Source organism: Drosophila simulans, chromosome X, assembly GCF_016746395.2.
Source record: "Drosophila simulans strain w501 chromosome X, Prin_Dsim_3.1, whole genome shotgun sequence".
NCBI lineage: Eukaryota > Metazoa > Arthropoda > Insecta > Diptera > Drosophilidae > Drosophila > Drosophila simulans.
The window spans coordinates 20,070,862-20,089,740 of NC_052525.2; the positions used below are offsets into that span (position 1 = coordinate 20,070,862).

The 18,879-nt window shown below is 39.8% G+C and overlaps 6 protein-coding genes across 6 annotated transcripts; 3 read left to right on the plus strand and 3 right to left on the minus strand.

Moving 5' to 3' along the window:
• Positions 1-5,322: 5,322 nt before the first annotated feature.
• LOC27208191 lies at positions 5,323-7,098 on the plus strand. The gene is made up of 3 exons (XM_016183800.3): positions 5,323-5,525; positions 6,107-6,427; positions 6,492-7,098. Exons 1-3 carry the CDS (start codon positions 5,465-5,467, stop codon positions 6,572-6,574), a joined length of 465 nt encoding a protein of 154 aa, XP_016040193.1. The 5' UTR covers positions 5,323-5,464; the 3' UTR covers positions 6,575-7,098.
• LOC120285245 lies at positions 6,685-8,762 on the minus strand. Its single transcript, XM_039296513.2, has 4 exons — positions 8,607-8,762; positions 8,007-8,248; positions 7,559-7,933; positions 6,685-7,440 (listed from the first exon to the last, which is right to left on the minus strand). Exons 1-4 carry the CDS (start codon positions 8,632-8,634, stop codon positions 7,243-7,245), a joined length of 843 nt encoding a protein of 280 aa, XP_039152447.1. The 5' UTR covers positions 8,635-8,762; the 3' UTR covers positions 6,685-7,242.
• A 2,211-nt stretch (positions 8,763-10,973) lies between these two features.
• LOC120285300 lies at positions 10,974-11,781 on the plus strand. The gene is made up of 2 exons (XM_039296956.2): positions 10,974-11,347; positions 11,412-11,781. Exons 1-2 carry the CDS (start codon positions 11,062-11,064, stop codon positions 11,492-11,494), a joined length of 369 nt encoding a protein of 122 aa, XP_039152890.1. The 5' UTR covers positions 10,974-11,061; the 3' UTR covers positions 11,495-11,781.
• Positions 11,605-13,680, minus strand: LOC6726539. Its single transcript, XM_002107458.4, has 4 exons — positions 13,527-13,680; positions 12,927-13,168; positions 12,479-12,853; positions 11,605-12,360 (listed from the first exon to the last, which is right to left on the minus strand). Exons 1-4 carry the CDS (start codon positions 13,552-13,554, stop codon positions 12,163-12,165), a joined length of 843 nt encoding a protein of 280 aa, XP_002107494.3. The 5' UTR covers positions 13,555-13,680; the 3' UTR covers positions 11,605-12,162.
• A 2,227-nt stretch (positions 13,681-15,907) lies between these two features.
• Positions 15,908-16,933, plus strand: LOC27206930. The gene is made up of 2 exons (XM_016182700.3): positions 15,908-16,267; positions 16,327-16,933. The coding sequence occupies exons 1-2, from the start codon at positions 15,982-15,984 to the stop codon at positions 16,407-16,409; spliced, it is 369 nt and encodes a 122-aa protein (XP_016022819.1). The 5' UTR covers positions 15,908-15,981; the 3' UTR covers positions 16,410-16,933.
• Positions 16,520-18,595, minus strand: LOC120285296. Its single transcript, XM_039296940.2, has 4 exons — positions 18,442-18,595; positions 17,842-18,083; positions 17,394-17,768; positions 16,520-17,275 (listed from the first exon to the last, which is right to left on the minus strand). Exons 1-4 carry the CDS (start codon positions 18,467-18,469, stop codon positions 17,078-17,080), a joined length of 843 nt encoding a protein of 280 aa, XP_039152874.1. The 5' UTR covers positions 18,470-18,595; the 3' UTR covers positions 16,520-17,077.
• Positions 18,596-18,879: the final 284 nt, after the last annotated feature.

Here is an 18,879-nt window from a genome sequence, read left to right on the forward strand (position 1 = left end):
GCCGACATCGGCGTTGGCGGCGTTATGCAAATGCTCACACCCAAAGGATGGAAAACAAGCGGAAAACCGAAGGGTTTTCGTGATTTCCTCGGAAAAGTGCGTGCGCAACTCTTTGAGGGGAAAACCCAACCCGCTCGTTTTTCCACTGTGCTGGTCAGTTTTTATTAGACCGCGAAAAATCAACAGTGGCCGGCTCGTCGGGGTGGTCTGCTCTCCGTTTTTCCGATCAGATCCTTTGGCATCGAGCCGCCTTTCTTGTTTTTGGTCCTTACGCGCACGCCGCTAAAAGGGTTTTATTACAGCCTCCTGTAAAATGTAATGTCATAAAGTTCCGAGAGCAAATATTGCAGCAAGCTACACCGCGCAAAAATGTGTGTTGCTATGGAAAGTAAATAAGTTAGGCACCATGTCTAAAAAGTTGAGTGCAGTTAAGTGGCTTGTATTTAAATTTAAAATTATTATTTTTTAATTTAGCCACTCATTGAAGTTCTAAGTTCAGTCTATGCATTTATAGTGGCAGTATTGTTTAGGCGTTTTGACAATATGATGCCAAAAATTCGCTTATATACATATGTACAAGACTAGTGCCTGTGTGCAATCTTTCGAGTAATTGAGTTGGTAAAGTTGAAATAAACTTTTTTGCTCAGTGTACGATTTGGACTCAACATTTACTTTTCGCGTCGAGTGAATGAAAGAGGAAAGAGTTGCACTCAGCCTCCTTCAGCAGTTGCAGTTGCAGTTGCTGTTGCCTTCTGGGAATCATTTGCGCCCTCGACCTTCCGCTGACCCATCGACCTGGGCTAATTTACATAAACCTACGCAAACATCCCAGGAACAACAAACAGTGCGTTCCCGAAAGGGTGAACCGACATCCCAGATGTTGTTCTGCACCGAAAGAAACCTGTATTGAGTGCAACTTTCAAAAAGACTGATGAAATGGAAATGAATGGGTAACAATCATAAAAATGATCAAGTAATTAGTTGGAAGTGGTCAAATGCTGATCGAGGATAAAATAATTTGATTCCTTGACCAAACTTATGATGCTTGAAAGCTTACACTTAATCCCAAAAGATGTATATTTCCAAAGCAGCTCCAAAATTTTCGCTACTTGCTTTGGCCATGTAAAAAGGCTGAAGTAACCTTATATAAGTGAAAACATCGGTAGTGCATTTCTTCCAATGCAGTCCGTAGTTTTGGACCCAATTAGAGCCCCTACTCCCACGCACGTGTCTTTTTTCGGCCCTGCACTTGTCGGCTCCCATTCCCTAACTTTTTCGGTTTTTTGGACGGATCCCTCTGACAGTTGCTGTTGTTACGGTTCACCATGACCAACGCCAACAATTACCGCCGCAATTCTATTGTCTCTCGATTTCCTGGCCCCTGCACATGTGGATATATGTATGTATGGGTTTTTTATAGCTCATTTCCCACATGTCGCGGAGTTGGCCCTCTTCGGGAATGACACTTCGGAACCATTTTAATGAGCCCAAATTACTCGCTCGAAAAAGGGAGAAGGTACTGGATGCACATGTCCAGTCGATCGGGCGGAAGTTGCCATTAGCCGTTAACCATTGTCCATTAACCATTCACCATTCACCACGCACCATTCACCAGTTGGCATCGATCCTCACGATCCTCATCCTCATCGATCTGCGAGGACAAAGCCAATTAAGACTGTCAAACAAATTTTAAGCGCCAACGGAATTATGATTATTAATGAGGGTTCATTGTTTATGACTCTATTTAAGGTATGTATGTTCCGAATATATGTATGGGAAAAAGTACAATTTTAATTAGTCAGCCACTCATGTGTTCAAGTTTTTATTGTAATAGAGCACCATCTTTAATATTATATGCACGTTTTAAACTTAGTTCAGTAATTATGGGATACTTTTGAAATTCTTGCTCATGCGATTGCAGAATAATTTTTAATCAGTCTTATAATTAGCTCATAACTTTCTGTATTTGCAACAAAGTTCGGTTCATTTACGATATAAATACGATGCTTTGATGTTCTGTTTCCCTGGATATCCCTTACAAGTGGCCGGAATCCGTTTTACGAGCTCATCTGGCGGATCGTTTCGCACATTTCGCACAATCTGTAACTCGATTTGTGTATCTGTGCGGTAAACAAACTCCAACTCAGACGCAGTCCATCGGATGCACAAAAGATGCGACAGATATTTATGAATGAATGCGGCAACTTGTGTGCCTTCCAGATTTCCCGATTTTCCCATTTTCCGATTCGCATCTTAATTCGAAGGGGATGGCCATATGGATCATGGAAATGGATAATGGAATGTCATGTAACCCAAGAAGCAGGCTCACTTCTCTACGCTTCGTTTATCAGTTACATTACCATGCGTATCTCTCGGATACTTCCGCCTTGGCTCTTTGGCTCTTTTTACCTGGCGCTTCTTGGGTTCGGTTTGGGTTTTCCTCGAGGACTCGCCATCCTCGTCCTCGTCCTCGTCCTCATGTTCGTCTTCATCATTATTTTCATCGCAGCTCCCAGAGGAAGTTCCAATTTGCTACATCAATGAACCATGGCCCTGATTTGCTCATCAAGTGCCTTTCCCCTCCTGTTCCCTGATCCCAGTTTCCACTACCCAGTTCCCAGTTCCCTGGGCTCTCATCGTCCTGCGTCCTGGGCTTGTATATTTTTTACACTTTTCATACTCCACCCCAGGACCTTGTTCGCATTTCTTTATTCCATTCGTTTGTTGTGTTGGGTGCTTTTTTTTTGGCCTCTGATTTCTGACACGGCGCTGACTGTTGGCTGTCAGCAAAAATCATCTTTGGATGCGGACTAGCGAGGGGAGGCATTAAAGTTTTCATCTACCGCACTTCCACTTAATAGTTACACTAGACGTATTTTTACTACACGTAGTAGTATAATAAGTTATATCGCATTTTAATATACTTTATATATCACATAGATATTGATCATATATTATTCTTAAATTAAATGTCAAACTGGTCGAGCCGTTCTTGTATTCATTAATGAGTCCTAATAATCTCAAAATTTCAAGAAGTTTCAATATATTTAAATCAAATAAAATTCAAGATTTGCCCTTGTAAACTTATATAAATTAATTTGTTTTTTTTTTTAATCATTTATTGACCATTTGGCTTGACCGTTTGTCCGTTTAAGGGAATCTGGAAGATGTCGTTTCGAACTCCTCGAACGACCCTCGAAGCCTTATATCCTTGTTACATGTCTTGGGGCTTCGTCTTTACTACTGCTCAAAAAGCTGCGCCAAATTGTCTGTTTACATTAAATGCATAAATTATGCAGCATTCCATTTACTTATTTATGTTTGTTATTGCCCTGCGAACAATCGCTTTGATTCCGCCACTTCAGCCAAAATGCCAAATGCATAAAATATGTCAGTCGGCCATGGGAATATACATATATATCTGTATATACACACAAACATAACATTGCTCAATTTCATTTTGTATGCATTTCACTGCTGATGATGATTTTTCACGGATATTCATGGTTGTTGCCGGGTTTTTGCCCATTCTGATGCCCTAATGATGATGTCTCTCAGTTTTGGGTCATTTGCCGTTGGGTCGAAAACCCTCCCTTTCCGCCACTGTTTCCACTGCTCCTGGGCTTCAATTTAACCACCGCGTCTACAAATCTCGAGGAGCAACCCCCTGGAACGATAGTAAAAGTTGACAGTTATGTGTTGATGACAATGTCGACACCGCCCAGCGAAAACCCTCCGTCTGTACTATGTACCACGTATCTCAGTCCCGCTGACTTTTCATCTCATCCCATCTTGGGTGGCTTGTTTTCGATGCTACTTATTCGTGTAATGACCAACTTAGTGAGCACAGCAGCCCAAAGATAAATCGGTTTTGTAGGCAGACATATTGAAAAGTATCTGAAAGGTTTTGATAATAACTTTCATATTTTACGGTTGTTTAGTTAACCCTAGTTGACTAGGTATTAATATGCCGTCAACCAATAAAGGACGAGAAAAATTTCTGGCAAATTTCAAATTTTTTTTAAATATGTAATATAATAATACTTATTTATAATTTATTAAATAGGAAAAATAACGGGTCACATATGACACTCCCACTTGTTTTTATCTGCCGGCATGATTAGCGATTCCTTTCTGTTTTCGCAGAATTTTCCAGTTACACTTTGTAGTTGTTTAGTTTTCATGTGTGTGTTCCGCCGACTTGAAAGAGCTGCCGACTCAAAATATTTTCATTAGGCGTTAATTATGCCCGAGCCAAAATATTTTCTTTGACTCGCTGGATTCCGTGTAAAGTGGGCGAAAGGACATGGCAGGACATTTGTACATCGGCGTGATTGGCATTTTTGCATTGACCACGGCACTAATGACTGCGTTTCGTATGCATCCTTGGCTCGCTTCTTGCTTTTTTGCCAATCATCCGGACACCAAAGGGTGGAACAGAAATAGAAACCGGCATCCCGAAAGGAAGTTGCCCGCCAAACGTAATTTATAACCAGACGATCCGGAGGTCCTGACAATGCAACTGCGAAGTTGCAAAGCGGACTTTAAACAATTTTAGTTTCTCTTTTGGGGGAAGAGCGAACAGAAGTTGGCACTGAAATTAAAACGAAAAACGAAAACGAAAAACTGCAATCCACCCTGTCATTAGACGGCATCAATTGTTTGGTCCCGGCGCACAAGGGACTCTGTATGCCGAAGGACCAAAGGACTCTTTTGTCCTAGAATCACACACGGAATCGAACGGCCAAACGGGGCTCGTTGACAGGGGGATATAAATGTTGTGATTTCTTAATTTTTGTTTGCATTTTTCTCGAATTTAGTAGGCTGTTGAGGTAATTACACTAATTATATGGCCCCGGGCCCGATTTAGGGGTTGTTCCCCATATCCACACCCCGTGCAAGGTCATCGAGAGCTGTGTCAAACGGCACTAGACCCCGTAAATTGGAACAGCAGTCCGGGATCACTTGAGTGAGATGTTTTCATTTTAGGCTAGTGGCACATTTCCAACCATTCCAGCCATTTATGCATATATAGGAAAAGTGCTTGACTAATTTAGGGGTCATTTCGAGGGGATTCCCAACGAGAAACTAGGCCCAACTAAGTTCTTCCCATAAAATGGCATTTATATAGAATTACTACCTATGTATATTTAACAAGATTCAATCAGGCAAGGGAAATTTCAATAATTTGTTTCTCAATATTTCTCTGTATTAATTATTATTAAACTATTATATTACTAATTTTAAATTTTAAATGTTCACTTTTTTTCTAATTTGAAAATGATGAACATATATTCTTTTATCACAATACGCCTTGATTTTAGGGCCAGTACCTCTTCTTATTTAGGCAAATTTCATTGTGTTTGTCTTCTCCCGTCGAGTATGATCAGAAATCTTACAAAATTCCAGTCAGCTATATAGCATTTCATTAACAATTTTGAATTCAAATTATTGCGAGTAAACTATGCAGCCCCGAAATAAATTAAGCAAGTGTTTGACCAATATAACACCCTGCGTGCAGCAAAGTAAGTTTTTCAACGATTCGCTAAAGGATTTAGCGAATTGCTGGAATGCAATATTATCTTTAGCGAAAGATAACGCAATCGGATATAAAATTAAAGTAATCCGTTTACTATAGTTGGTACAGATGCAGTAAAGTTCTTAAAAGACAAGCCAATTATACATTATACATGTACAATATTAGTAATATTATATATATATTAAAACATTTAAGAACGATCTGGTTGAGTGCATCGACTATCAGATACCTCCTACTGCTTGAAAAGAACGACATCTGGTGGTAATTTTAATTTCATAAAATGCGTTCCACACCGTCTCAACTATGTACATAGATTTAATTAATTACAACTAGAACAAATAATTTAACTTGCGTTTTGATAGATAATCATTATGTATTTGGTATGATTAGCCAGTTAATGGCTTACATCCACAAAAACATTGCATATTTAGTGAACACATGAAATGTTACTAAACATGATTTTACTCCTTAATTGCATTTTTTCCATTATTTACTGTTTTTTAAGATAGGCCAATAGACTTGATCTCAAACTGGACTCAATCTGAAACTATTTGGTTTTTTCTTCAGTGTGTTCCTATGGCACTAGACGACATTTATTGGCTATGCAGGCTATGTCCGTTCAAAAGAATCGGGAGTCTAATATCTTCGAAAAAAAGCCAGTAGAGACAACAGTCGAATGGGGGCGTGGTCCCCGAGCGGGCGACCGCCTCCCAACAGTCGTTAGTCTGCTCAGTCGAAATGTGCCGAACTCCGCGAGGAACGAGGTGAAAACAGCATTCATTCGATACGAAAAGTCTATGAACGAATTGGCCAGAAGTGCCCGGAAGCTATATAGGAATGCCCGGCTAAGGAGTTTGCCGTTGAGGAAACCCATGAGCGGAAAAACCAGTAGAAACTTAGTCTCCAAATCACGAGAAGGGGTATGTTGATCAATCCTGTCAATTCCTTTCAGATGACCCTGAAGCAAGACCCCTAAGAGTACCGGTGCCCAGTGCTTGGGCAATGTCCGAGCGGTATTGTCCCTCTGGAAAATAGCTGGCAGAAGATGAAGCGATGAGTGTAATTTTACTTAAGTCTATATATTTGTTTTATCCAAGTATAGTTTTCGCTAAAAATTGTGCAACATTTTTAAATGTGTTATTTTATTTTATTTGCTTTATCCAAAAATATATTTTCTAAAAACGGTATAAATAATATTTATAAAATTTGGTTTGCTTTTCCGAAAAGTCACAATTAAAAGAGAGTTCTGTAATGGGGTCTAATGATACAAGTCAGGATCGAGTCTGGATCTGTTGTGATTTGCTCCCATCTCGGGATATTTTCGAAACGGAATGTTGAGATGTCTTAGGAATATGGTTTGCTCCCTTGTTTCGCTATGCCTCCGAAGAGTCACACTTAAAAGAGAGTCCTGTATAATGTGGTCCAATGCTACAAGTCAGGATTGAGTCAGGATCTATGGGGGTTTGCTCCCATTCCGGGATATTTTAAAAACGGAATGCTGAGATGTCACAGGAAAATGGTTTGCGTCTTTTTTCGCGCTGCCTCCGAAATGTCACACTGAAAAGAGAGCCCTGTAATGAGGTTCAAAGCTACAAGTCAGGATCGATTTGTTCAAACTCCAGGATATTTTCGAAACGGAATGTTAAGGTGTCGCATTGCCTAGTGATGTCTTGATCTCCGCATAGCAGAATGTTCACTCAACTTCAGGCAGATTCATTGGAGTATCCTTCCAGAAATAGGATATCGTCCATTCGCTTGGCGCGAGTTTTGTGCAACTCCAAGACGCTCTTGGCCCATTTCACACGACTGGACATGTCGTAATTGGTCTGATTGGGTTCGCCGGATGTGGTGCCGTTGGCCGGATTCCCTGGAACTGATTTCCTCGGCTGTTGAACCTCGGCCTAGGGATTGATTAGAAAAAGATGGTCAAAAGATTAATCTAAAGTTCTACATACAAATGTATTAGTTTCTATCATGTACATATAAAACTTGGCATTAGAATATGATGGATGTACTCACCTCTACCTTGATTGGGTTCCGCTTCAGAGGAGTCTGCATGTATCTATGTTGCTGCATCCTTCCCGTTGCCGCCAAAACGGTGGCTGACACCCAGGGTACTGGTTTGCACGTCTCCCTGCTGCGGACAGGAGAGTACTCTTGTGATGTTTGCTTCCTGGCCGGCTCCCGCTCGACAAGGACCTCCTTCCTGATCACACGATCATTCTCCTCCTGGATTCGCTCGTCGTGCATGTGCTGCTCATCCATGAGGGCTTGCATCTTATTCTGGATTTTACGCCGCTCCTCTATGCGCCTCACTTTGTCCAGGGCACTGATGGCTTCATCCGAATCGGTATTCACGTCGGAATTGGCGGGCTGATAGCCGCGGAGGCTGTTCTGCTTTCCGGATTATTAAGCCCATTACAATTGATCTGTGGTAAATATCTAATTGGCAAACAATGTAACACACCTGCTCTTTGGCCCCAATTCTGGACCTTTGCCACATATTCTGGATTCGATCGATTTTGAATGTGGAATAGGGCTTCTTCTTATTGACGTCATGATTGATTGGAATCCTCTGGAGTGTTGGCCACTTAGGGAGCCGGCATGCATAAGCTACACCCGAGAGTAGCTCCATTCCTGAATTCTTCCAAGAATTTCCCGAAACATTGCGGCAAAGTAAAGTAACCGACTTCACTATAGGTCGGACTCCTAAAATTAGTTATAACATTTTCATTATTCTTGAGCGTATAAGTATATAGGTTAGAACAATATAATCGTTTATAACAAAATATTCCTGTAATTGCCTGTCAAACATAAACACCCATATTGTTAGGAAATTGGGTGAAAATGAAAACTCAATAATTCGGCGCTTTCCAAACGCACTAGACCTTTTTGCCAAGTGTACAAACGCAAGGTAGATAGCTGCTTAGGAATAAGAGCAATAATCTTCAGCAATATAATATTTAGGCGTAATCATTGGTCTATAATCAATATGTATTCTTGTGAATCGAAGAAGACTTTAGTGGTATATCACTGTTTCTTATATATTCAGCTGTTTCGTACTTACTCAATGTCCTTAAATTACCAGGAAACATATTGTAGCTGAATCTAAAAACGGATTGAAAAATTTAGGTGTAACAAATTTTTGATTTCAGAGAGGTCTGACTGAATTTGATGATTACGAATGAGTATAACGGATGATAGAAAAGTCAATGACTCCTTTGACCGAAATTTTACTAAATGATGCAACACAAGGTGACTGGTTCTTTTAAGTGTTACCTAATATCAATCCTGCCACATATGCTGATGACACCGCGGTACTGACAAAAAGGAATAGCATTATCGAGGGCTCGGACGCACTGCAAGAGTACTTGGACGAATTCCAGAATTGAGCAGAGTTGTGGAACGTCTGCATCAATGCTGACAAATGTGCAAACGTCACAAAGCGTATAAGTAGTTGCCGTTGTGACCACAAGTCATCATACAAATATCTTGGAGTGATTTAAGATAGAAGTTTAACCTTCGGAAGGAATGTTACGGCGATACAGCAGTCCTTTAAAAATAAGTTTTCTAAAATGTCCTGGTTAGTTGCTGCCCGCAGCAAACTTTCCTTCGCCAACAAGGTTAAAATTTACAAGACCATCTTAGCTCCTGGTATATTCTATGCCATACAGGTGTATGGAATCGCTGCCAAAACGCACCTGAATAAAATTCGGGTTCTTTAGACCAAAACTGTGAGGAAGATCACAGGCGCTCCTTGGAGCCATAAATTGGAGACAGGATTCAGGAAATAGCGAAAAAATACAATAACAAACAAGAAACTCATCCTAATAGTCTAGATAGACGACTAAGTATCGCAGCCCAAAGTCATCGGACAAAAACGAGAAGAAGATTGAAACGCCACCACCCTCAAGACCTGACTGACCGGGACTTGACATAAATCCTACTTAATTATAATCATCTAAATATTATTTCCTAAACATTCCGTTTCTTTAATACTCATTATAATATAATCTTTGTAAATATCTTACATATTAAGAATTATTTAAATTGATACCGATTAGATTAAGTTGCCCAAGAAGGGAAAAGTGCGCTAGTCAATTAAATAATTTCGTTTAATAAATTTAATAAAACAAAATAAAAAAATATCAATCCTAGAAAATAAATTGTTATACCCGTTACTCGTAAATTAACGACTGTCCGCACGAACGTCGAGATCTCAAGAACTACTAGAAGGTTAAGATTCAGCATACAGATTCTAGAGACAGAGACGCAGCTCAAGTTTGTTCATGTTGCCGCTCCGACTCTAACGCCCACAAGCCGACCAATACTGCCACGCCCACAAAATGTTTTGATATTTTTTTATTAGTCGTAAAAATTTCTATCAATTTGCAAAAAAACTTTTTGACACGCCCATTCTAACGCTCTAAAGCCGCCAAACCGTTCACACTTTTGATCAATTTTTAAATTTTTTATCAATTAATTTCCCAATATCTATTGATATCCCAGAAAAATGGTAAAATTTCCCGCTCGCATTCACACTAGCAGATTATAGGGTATCTGATAGTCGGGGAACTCGACTATAACATTCTCTCTTGTTTTAAGTATAAATTGATGTTTTGTACTTACCCAATGCCCTTAAATCACCAGGAAACATATTGTAGCTGAATGTAAAAACGGATTGAAAAATTTGGGTGTATCAAATTTTTGATTTCAGAGAGGTCTGACTGAATTTGATAATTACGAATGAGTATAACGGATGATAGAAAAGTCAATGGCTCCTTTCACCGAAATTTTACTAAATGATGCAACAAAAGGTGATTGGTTGTTTTAAGTGTTACCTAATATCAATCGTAGAATATTCTCGTTGGTATATATATATATATATTCTTGATCAGGATTAATAGCCGAGTCGATCTAGCCATGTCCGTCTGTCCGCACGAAAGTCGAGATCTCAAGTACTACCAAAGCTAGCAGGTTAAGATTCAGCATACAGATTCTAGAGACATAGAATAAAGTTCTTGAAAGACAAGCCAATTATACATTTGAATATTTAAATTTTATTGGAAATTACAATATTAGTAATATTATATCTATATTAAAACATTAAGGAACGATCTGGTTGAGTGCATCGACTATCAGATACCTCCTACTGCTTGAAAAGAACGACATCTGGTGGTAATTTTAATTTCATACAAGAATGCGTTCCACACCGTCTCAACTATGTACATAGATTTAATTAATTACAACTAGAACAAATAATTTAACTTGCGTTTTGATAGATAATCATTATGTATTTGGTATGATTAGCCAGTTAGTGGCTTACATCCACAAAAACATTGCATATTTAGTGAACACATGGAATGTTACTAAACATGATTTCACTCCTTAATAGCATTTTTTCCATTATTTACTGTTTTTTAAGATAGGCCAATAGACTTGATCTCAAACTGGACTCAATCTGAAACTATTTGGTTTTTTTTTCAGTGTGTTCCTATGGCACTAGACGACATTTATTGGCTATGCAGGCTATGTCCGTTCAAAAGAATCGGGAGTCTAATATCTTCGAAAAAAAGCCAGTAGAGACAACAGTCGAATGGGGGCGTGGTCCCCGAGCGGGCGACCGCCTCCCAACAGTCGTTAGTCTGCTCAGTCGAAATGTGCCGAACTCCGCGAGGAACGAGGTGAAAACAGCATTCATTCGATACGAAAAGTCTATGAACGAATTGGCCAGAAGTGCCCGGAAGCTATATAGGAATGCCCGGCTAAGGAGTTTGCCGTTGAGGAAACCCATGAGCGGAAAAACCAGTAGAAACTTAGTCTCCAAATCACGAGAAGGGGTATGTTGATCAATCCTGTCAATTCCTTTCAGATGACCCTGAAGCAAGACCCCTAAGAGTACCGGTGCCCAGTGCTTGGGCAATGTCCGAGCGGTATTGTCCCTCTGGAAAATAGCTGGCAGAAGATGAAGCGATGAGTGTAATTTTACTTAAGTCTATATATTTGTTTTATCCAAGTATAGTTTTCGCTAAAAATTGTGCAACATTTTTAAATGTGTTATTTTATTTTATTTGCTTTATCCAAAAATATATTTTCTAAAAACGGTATAAATAATATTTATAAAATTTGGTTTGCTTTTCCGAAAAGTCACAATTAAAAGAGAGTTCTGTAATGGGGTCTAATGATACAAGTCAGGATCGAGTCTGGATCTGTTGTGATTTGCTCCCATTTCGGGATATTTTCGAAACGGAAAATTGAGATGTCTTAGGAATATGGTTTGCTCCCTTGTTTCGCTATGCCTCCGAAGAGTCACACTTAAAAGAGAGTCCTGTATAATGTGGTCCAACGCTACAAGTCAGGATTGAGTCAGGATCTATGGGGGTTTGCTCCCATTCCGGGATATTTTAAAAACGGAATGTTGAGATGTCACAGGAAAATGGTTTGCGTCTTTTTTCGCGCTGCCTCCGAAATGTCACACTAAAAAGAGAGCCCTGTAATGAGGTTCAAAGCTACAAGTCAGGATCGATTTGTTCAAACTCCAGGATATTTTCGAAACGGAATGTTAAGGTGTCGCATTGCCTAGTGATGTCTTGATCTCCGCATAGCAGAATGTTCACTCAACTTCAGGCAGATTCATTGGAGTATCCTTCCAGAAATAGGATATCGTCCATTCGCTTGGCGCGAGTTTTGTGCAACTCCAAGACGCTCTTGGCCCATTTCACACGACTGGGCATGTCGTAATTGGTCTGATTGGGTTCGCCGGATGTGGTGCCGTTGGCCGGATTCCCTGGAACTGATTTCCTCGGCTGTTGAACCTCGGCCTAGGGATTGATTAGAAAAAGATGGTCAAAAGATTAATCTAAAGTTCTACATACAAATGTATTAGTTTCTATCATGTACATATAAAACTTGGCATTAGAATATGATGGATGTACTCACCTCTACCTTGATTGGGTTCCGCTTCAGAGGAGTCTGCATGTATCTATGTTGCTGCATCCTTCCCGTTGCCGCCAAAACGGTGGCTGACACCCAGGGTACTGGTTTGCACTTCTCCCGGCTACGGACAGGAGAGTACTCTTGTGATGTTTGCTTCCTGGCCGGCTCCCGCTCGACAAGGACCTCCTTCCTGATCACACGATCATTCTCCTCCTGGATTCGCTCGTCGTGCATGTGCTGCTCATCCATGAGGGCTTGCATCTTATTCTGGATTTTACGCCGCTCCTCTATGCGCCTCACTTTGTCCAGGGCACTGATGGCTTCATCCGAATCGGTATTCACGTCGGAATTGGCGGGCTGATAGCCGCGGAGGCTGTTCTGCTTTCCGGATTATTAAGCCCATTACAATTGATCTGTGGTAAATATCTAATTGGCAAACAATGTAACACACCTGCTCTTTGGCCCCAATTCTGGACCTTTGCCACATATTCTGGATTCGATCGATTTTGAATGTGGAATAGGGCTTCTTCTTATTGACGTCATGATTGATTGGAATCCTCTGGAGTGTTGGCCACTTAGGGAGCCGGCATGCATAAGCTACACCCGAGAGTAGCTCCATTCCTGAATTCTTCCAAGAATTTCCCGAAACATTGCGGCAAAGTAAAGTAACCGACTTCACTATAGGTCGGACTCCTAAAATTAGTTATAACATTTTCATTATTCTTGAGCGTATAAGTATATAGGTTAGAACAATATAATCGTTTATAACAAAATATTCCTGTAATTGCCTGTCAAACATAAACACCCATATTGTTAGGAAATTGGGTGAAAATGAAAACTCAATAATTCGGCGCTTTCCAAACGCACTAGACCTTTTTGCCAAGTGTACAAACGCAAGGTAGATAGCTGCTTAGGAATAAGAGCAATAATCTTCAGCAATATAATATTTAGGCGTAATCATTGGTCTATAATCAATATGTATTCTTGTGAATCGAAGAAGACTTTAGTGGTATATCACTGTTTCTTATATATTCAGCTGTTTCGTACTTACTCAATGTCCTTAAATTACCAGGAAACATATTGTAGCTGAATCTAAAAACGGATTGAAAAATTTAGGTGTAACAAATTTTTGATTTCAGAGAGGTCTGACTGAATTTGATGATTTCGAATGAGTATAACGGATGATAGAAAAGTCAATGACTCCTTTGACCGAAATTTTACTAAATGATGCAACACAAGGTGACTGGTTCTTTTAAGTGTTACCTAATATCAATCCTGCCACATATGCTGATGACACCGCGGTACTGACAAAAAGGAATAGCATTATCGAGGGCTCGGACGCACTGCAAGAGTACTTGGACGAATTCCAGAATTGAGCAGAGTTGTGGAACGTCTGCATCAATGCTGACAAATGTGCAAACGTCACAAAGCGTATAAGTAGTTGCCGTTGTGACCACAAGTCATCATACAAATATCTTGGAGTGATTTAAGATAGAAGTTTAACCTTCGGAAGGAATGTTACGGCGATACAGCAGTCCTTTAAAAATAAGTTTTCTAAAATGTCCTGGTTAGTTGCTGCCCGCAGCAAACTTTCCTTCGCCAACAAGGTTAAAATTTACAAGACCATCTTAGCTCCTGGTATATTCTATGCCATACAGGTGTATGGAATCGCTGCCAAAACGCACCTGAATAAAATTCGGGTTCTTTAGACCAAAACTGTGAGGAAGATCACAGGCGCTCCTTGGAGCCATAAATTGGAGACAGGATTCAGGAAATAGCGAAAAAATACAATAACAAACAAGAAACTCATCCTAATAGTCTAGATAGACGACTAAGTATCGCAGCCCAAAGTCATCGGACAAAAACGAGAAGAAGATTGAAACGCCACCACCCTCAAGACCTGACTGACCGGGACTTGACATAAATCCTACTTAATTATAATCATCTAAATATTATTTCCTAAACATTCCGTTTCTTTAATACTCATTATAATATAATCTTTGTAAATATCTTACATATTAAGAATTATTTAAATTGATACCGATTAGATTAAGTTGCCCAAGAAGGGAAAAGTGCGCTAGTCAATTAAATAATTTCGTTTAATAAATTTAATAAAACAAAATAAAAAAATATCAATCCTAGAAAATAAATTGTTATACCCGTTACTCGTAAATTAACGACTGTCCGCACGAACGTCGAGATCTCAAGAACTACTAGAAGGTTAAGATTCAGCATACAGATTCTAGAGACAGAGACGCAGCTCAAGTTTGTTCATGTTGCCGCTCCGACTCTAACGCCCACAAGCCGACCAATACTGCCACGCCCACAAAATGTTTTGATATTTTTTTATTAGTCGTAAAAATTTCTATCAATTTGCAAAAAAACTTTTTGACACGCCCATTCTAACGCTCTAAAGCCGCCAAACCGTTCACACTTTTGATCAATTTTTAAATTTTTTATCAATTAATTTCCCAATATCTATTGATATCCCAGAAAAATGGTAAAATTTCCCGCTCGCATTCACACTAGCAGATTATAGGGTATCTGATAGTCGGGGAACTCGACTATAACATTCTCTCTTGTTTTAAGTATAAATTGATGTTTTGTACTTACCCAATGCCCTTAAATCACCAGGAAACATATTGTAGCTGAATGTAAAAACGGATTGAAAAATTTGGGTGTATCAAATTTTTGATTTCAGAGAGGTCTGACTGAATTTGATAATTACGAATGAGTATAACGGATGATAGAAAAGTCAATGGCTCCTTTCACCGAAATTTTACTAAATGATGCAACAAAAGGTGATTGGTTGTTTTAAGTGTTACCTAATATCAATCGTAGAATATTCTCGTTGGTATATATATATATATATTCTTGATCAGGATTAATAGCCGAGTCGATCTAGCCATGTCCGTCTGTCCGCACGAAAGTCGAGATCTCAAGTACTACCAAAGCTAGCAGGTTAAGATTCAGCATACAGATTCTAGAGACATAGAATAAAGTTCTTGAAAGACAAGCCAATTATACATTTGAATATTTAAATTTTATTGGAAATTACAATATTAGTAATATTATATCTATATTAAAACATTTAGGAACGATCTGGTTGAGTGCATCGACTATCAGATACCTCCTACTGCTTGAAAAGAACGACATCTGGTGGTAATTTTAATTTCATACAAGAATGCGTTCCACACCGTCTCAACTATGTACATAGATTTAATTAATTACAACTAGAACAAATAATTTAACTTGCGTTTTGATAGATAATCATTATGTATTTGGTATGATTAGCCAGTTAGTGGCTTACATCCACAAAAACATTGCATATTTAGTGAACACATGGAATGTTACTAAACATGATTTCACTCCTTAATAGCATTTTTTCCATTATTTACTGTTTTTTAAGATAGGCCAATAGACTTGATCTCAAACTGGACTCAATCTGAAACTATTTGGTTTTTTTTTCAGTGTGTTCCTATGGCACTAGACGACATTTATTGGCTATGCAGGCTATGTCCGTTCAAAAGAATCGGGAGTCTAATATCTTCGAAAAAAAGCCAGTAGAGACAACAGTCGAATGGGGGCGTGGTCCCCGAGCGGGCGACCGCCTCCCAACAGTCGTTAGTCTGCTCAGTCGAAATGTGCCGAACTCCGCGAGGAACGAGGTGAAAACAGCATTCATTCGATACGAAAAGTCTATGAACGAATTGGCCAGAAGTGCCCGGAAGCTATATAGGAATGCCCGGCTAAGGAGTTTGCCTTTGAGGAAACCCATGAGCGGAAAAACCAGTAAAAACTTAGTCTCCAAATCACGAGGTATGTTGATCAATCCTGTCAATTCCTTTCAGATGACCCTGATGCAAGACCCCTAAGAGTACCGGTGCCCAGTGCTTGGGCAATGTCCGAGCGGTATTGTCCCTCGGGAAAATAGCTGGCAGAAGAAGAAGCGATGAGTGTAATTTTACTTAAGTCTATATATTTGTTTTATCCAAGTATAGTTTTCGCTAAAAATTGTGCAACATTTTTAAATGTGTTATTTTATTTTATTTGCTTTATCCAAAAATATATTTTCTAAAAACGGTATAAATAATATTTATAAAATTTGGTTTGCTTTTCCGAAAAGTCACAATTAAAAGAGAGTTCTGTAATGGGGTCTAATGATACAAGTCAGGATCGAGTCTGGATCTGTTGTGATTTGCTCCCATCTCGGGATATTTTCGAAACGGAATGTTGAGATGTCTTAGGAATATGGTTTGCTCCCTTGTTTCGCTATGCCTCCGAAGAGTCACACTTAAAAGAGAGTCCTGTATAATGTGGTCCAATGCTACAAGTCAGGATTGAGTCAGGATCTATGGGGGTTTGCTCCCATTCCGGGATATTTTAAAAACGGAATGCTGAGATGTCACAGGAAAATGGTTTGCGTCTTTTTTCGCGCTGCCTCCGAAATGTCACACTGAAAAGAGAGCCCTGTAATGAGGTTCAAAGCTACAAGTCAGGATCGATTTGTTCAAACTCCAGGATATTTTCGAAACGGAATGTTAAGGTGTCGCATTGCCTAGTGATGTCTTGATCTCCGCATAGCAGAATGTTCACTCAACTTCAGGCAGATTCATTGGAGTATCCTTCCAGAAATAGGATATCGTCCATTCGCTTGGCGCGAGTTTTGTGCAACTCCAAGACGCTCTTGGCCCATTTCACACGACTGGACATGTCGTAATTGGTCTGATTGGGTTCGCCGGATGTGGTGCCGTTGGCCGGATTCCCTGGAACTGATTTCCTCGGCTGTTGAACCTCGGCCTAGGGATTGATTAGAAAAAGATGGTCAAAAGATTAATCTAAAGTTCTACATACAAATGTATTAGTTTCTATCATGTACATATAAAACTTGGCATTAGAATATGATGGATGTACTCACCTCTACCTTGATTGGGTTCCGCTTCAGAGGAGTCTGCATGTATCTATGTTGCTGCATCCTTCCCGTTGCCGCCAAAACGGTGGCTGACACCCAGGGTACTGGTTTGCACTTCTCCCGGCTACGGACAGGAGAGTACTCTTGTGATGTTTGCTTCCTGGCCGGCTCCCGCTCGACAAGGACCTCCTTCCTGATCACACGATCATTCTCCTCCTGGATTCGCTCGTCGTGCATGTGCTGCTCATCCATGAGGGCTTGCATCTTATTCTGGATTTTACGCCGCTCCTCTATGCGCCTCACTTTGTCCAGGGCACTGATGGCTTCATCCGAATCGGTATTCACGTCGGAATTGGCGGGCTGATAGCCGCGGAGGCTGTTCTGCTTTCCGGATTATTAAGCCCATTACAATTGATCTGTGGTAAATATCTAATTGGCAAACAATGTAACACACCTGCTCTTTGGCCCCAATTCTGGACCTTTGCCACATATTCTGGATTCGATCGATTTTGAATGTGGAATAGGGCTTCTTCTTATTGACGTCATGATTGATTGGAATCCTCTGGAGTGTTGGCCACTTAGGGAGCCGGCATGCATAAGCTACACCCGAGAGTAGCTCCATTCCTGAATTCTTCCAAGAATTTCCCGAAACATTGCGGCAAAGTAAAGTAACCGACTTCACTATAGGTCGGACTCCTAAAATTAGTTATAACATTTTCATTATTCTTGAGCGTATAAGTATATAGGTTAGAACAATATAATCGTTTATAAGAAAATATTCCTGTAATTGCCTGTCAAACATAAACACCCATATTGTTAGGAAATTGGGTGAAAATGAAAACTCAATAATTCGGCGCTTTCCAAACGCACTAGACCTTTTTGCCAAGTGTACAAACGCAAGGTAGATAGCTGCTTAGGAATAAGAGCAATAATCTTCAGCAATATAATATTTAGGCGTAATCATTGGTCTATAATCAATATGTATTCTTGTGAATCGAATAAGACTTTAGTGGTATATCACTGTTTCTTATATATTCAGCTGTTTCGTACTTACTCAATGTCCTTAAATTACCAGGAAACATATTGTAGCTGAATCTAAAAACGGATTGAAAAATTTAGGTGTAACAAATTTTTGATTTCAGAGAGGTCTGACTGAATTTGATGATTTCGAATGAGTATAACGGATGATAGAAAAGTCAATGACTCCTTTGACCGAAATTTTACTAAATGATGCAACACAAGGTGACTGGTTCTTTTAAGTGTTACCTAATATCAATCCTGCCACATATGCTGATGACACCGCGGTACTGACAAAAAGGAATAGCATTATCGAGGGCTCGGACGCACTGCAAGAGTACTTGGACGAATTCCAGAATTGAGCAGAGTTGTGGAACGTCTGCATCAATGCTGACAAATGTGCAAACGTCACAAAGCGTATAAGTAGTTGCCGTTGTGACCACAAGTCATCATACAAATATCTTGGAGTGATTTA

Bases quoted from the DNA above. Each gene is read 5' to 3' on its own strand.
- LOC27208191 (XM_016183800.3), top strand. From the start codon at position 5,465: ATGCAGCCCCGAAATAAATTAAGCAAGTGTTTGACCAATATAACACCC. The intron at 5,526-6,106 runs GTAAGTTTTTCA...TTTTTTCTTCAG, and splicing joins AACACCCTGCGTGCAGCAAA to TGTGTTCCTATGGCACTAGA. The intron at 6,428-6,491 runs GTAGAAACTTAG...AATTCCTTTCAG, and splicing joins ACCCATGAGCGGAAAAACCA to ATGACCCTGAAGCAAGACCC.
- LOC120285245 (XM_039296513.2), bottom strand. From the start codon at position 8,634: ATGTTTCCTGGTAATTTAAGGACATTGA. The intron at 7,934-8,006 runs GTGTGTTACATT...TCCGGAAAGCAG, and splicing joins GAATTGGGGCCAAAGAGCAG to AACAGCCTCCGCGGCTATCA. The intron at 7,441-7,558 runs GTGAGTACATCC...ATCAATCCCTAG, and splicing joins GGAACCCAATCAAGGTAGAG to GCCGAGGTTCAACAGCCGAG.
- LOC120285300 (XM_039296956.2), top strand. From the start codon at position 11,062: ATGCAGGCTATGTCCGTTCAAAAGAATCGGGAGTCTAATATCTTCGAA. The intron at 11,348-11,411 runs GTAGAAACTTAG...AATTCCTTTCAG, and splicing joins ACCCATGAGCGGAAAAACCA to ATGACCCTGAAGCAAGACCC.
- LOC6726539 (XM_002107458.4), bottom strand. From the start codon at position 13,554: ATGTTTCCTGGTAATTTAAGGACATTGA. The intron at 13,169-13,526 runs GTAAGTACGAAA...AACTAATTTTAG, and splicing joins TGGTAATTTAAGGACATTGA to GAGTCCGACCTATAGTGAAG. The intron at 12,361-12,478 runs GTGAGTACATCC...ATCAATCCCTAG, and splicing joins GGAACCCAATCAAGGTAGAG to GCCGAGGTTCAACAGCCGAG.
- LOC27206930 (XM_016182700.3), top strand. From the start codon at position 15,982: ATGCAGGCTATGTCCGTTCAAAAGAATCGGGAGTCTAATATCTTCGAA. The intron at 16,268-16,326 runs GTAAAAACTTAG...AATTCCTTTCAG, and splicing joins ACCCATGAGCGGAAAAACCA to ATGACCCTGATGCAAGACCC.
- LOC120285296 (XM_039296940.2), bottom strand. From the start codon at position 18,469: ATGTTTCCTGGTAATTTAAGGACATTGA. The intron at 18,084-18,441 runs GTAAGTACGAAA...AACTAATTTTAG, and splicing joins TGGTAATTTAAGGACATTGA to GAGTCCGACCTATAGTGAAG. The intron at 17,276-17,393 runs GTGAGTACATCC...ATCAATCCCTAG, and splicing joins GGAACCCAATCAAGGTAGAG to GCCGAGGTTCAACAGCCGAG.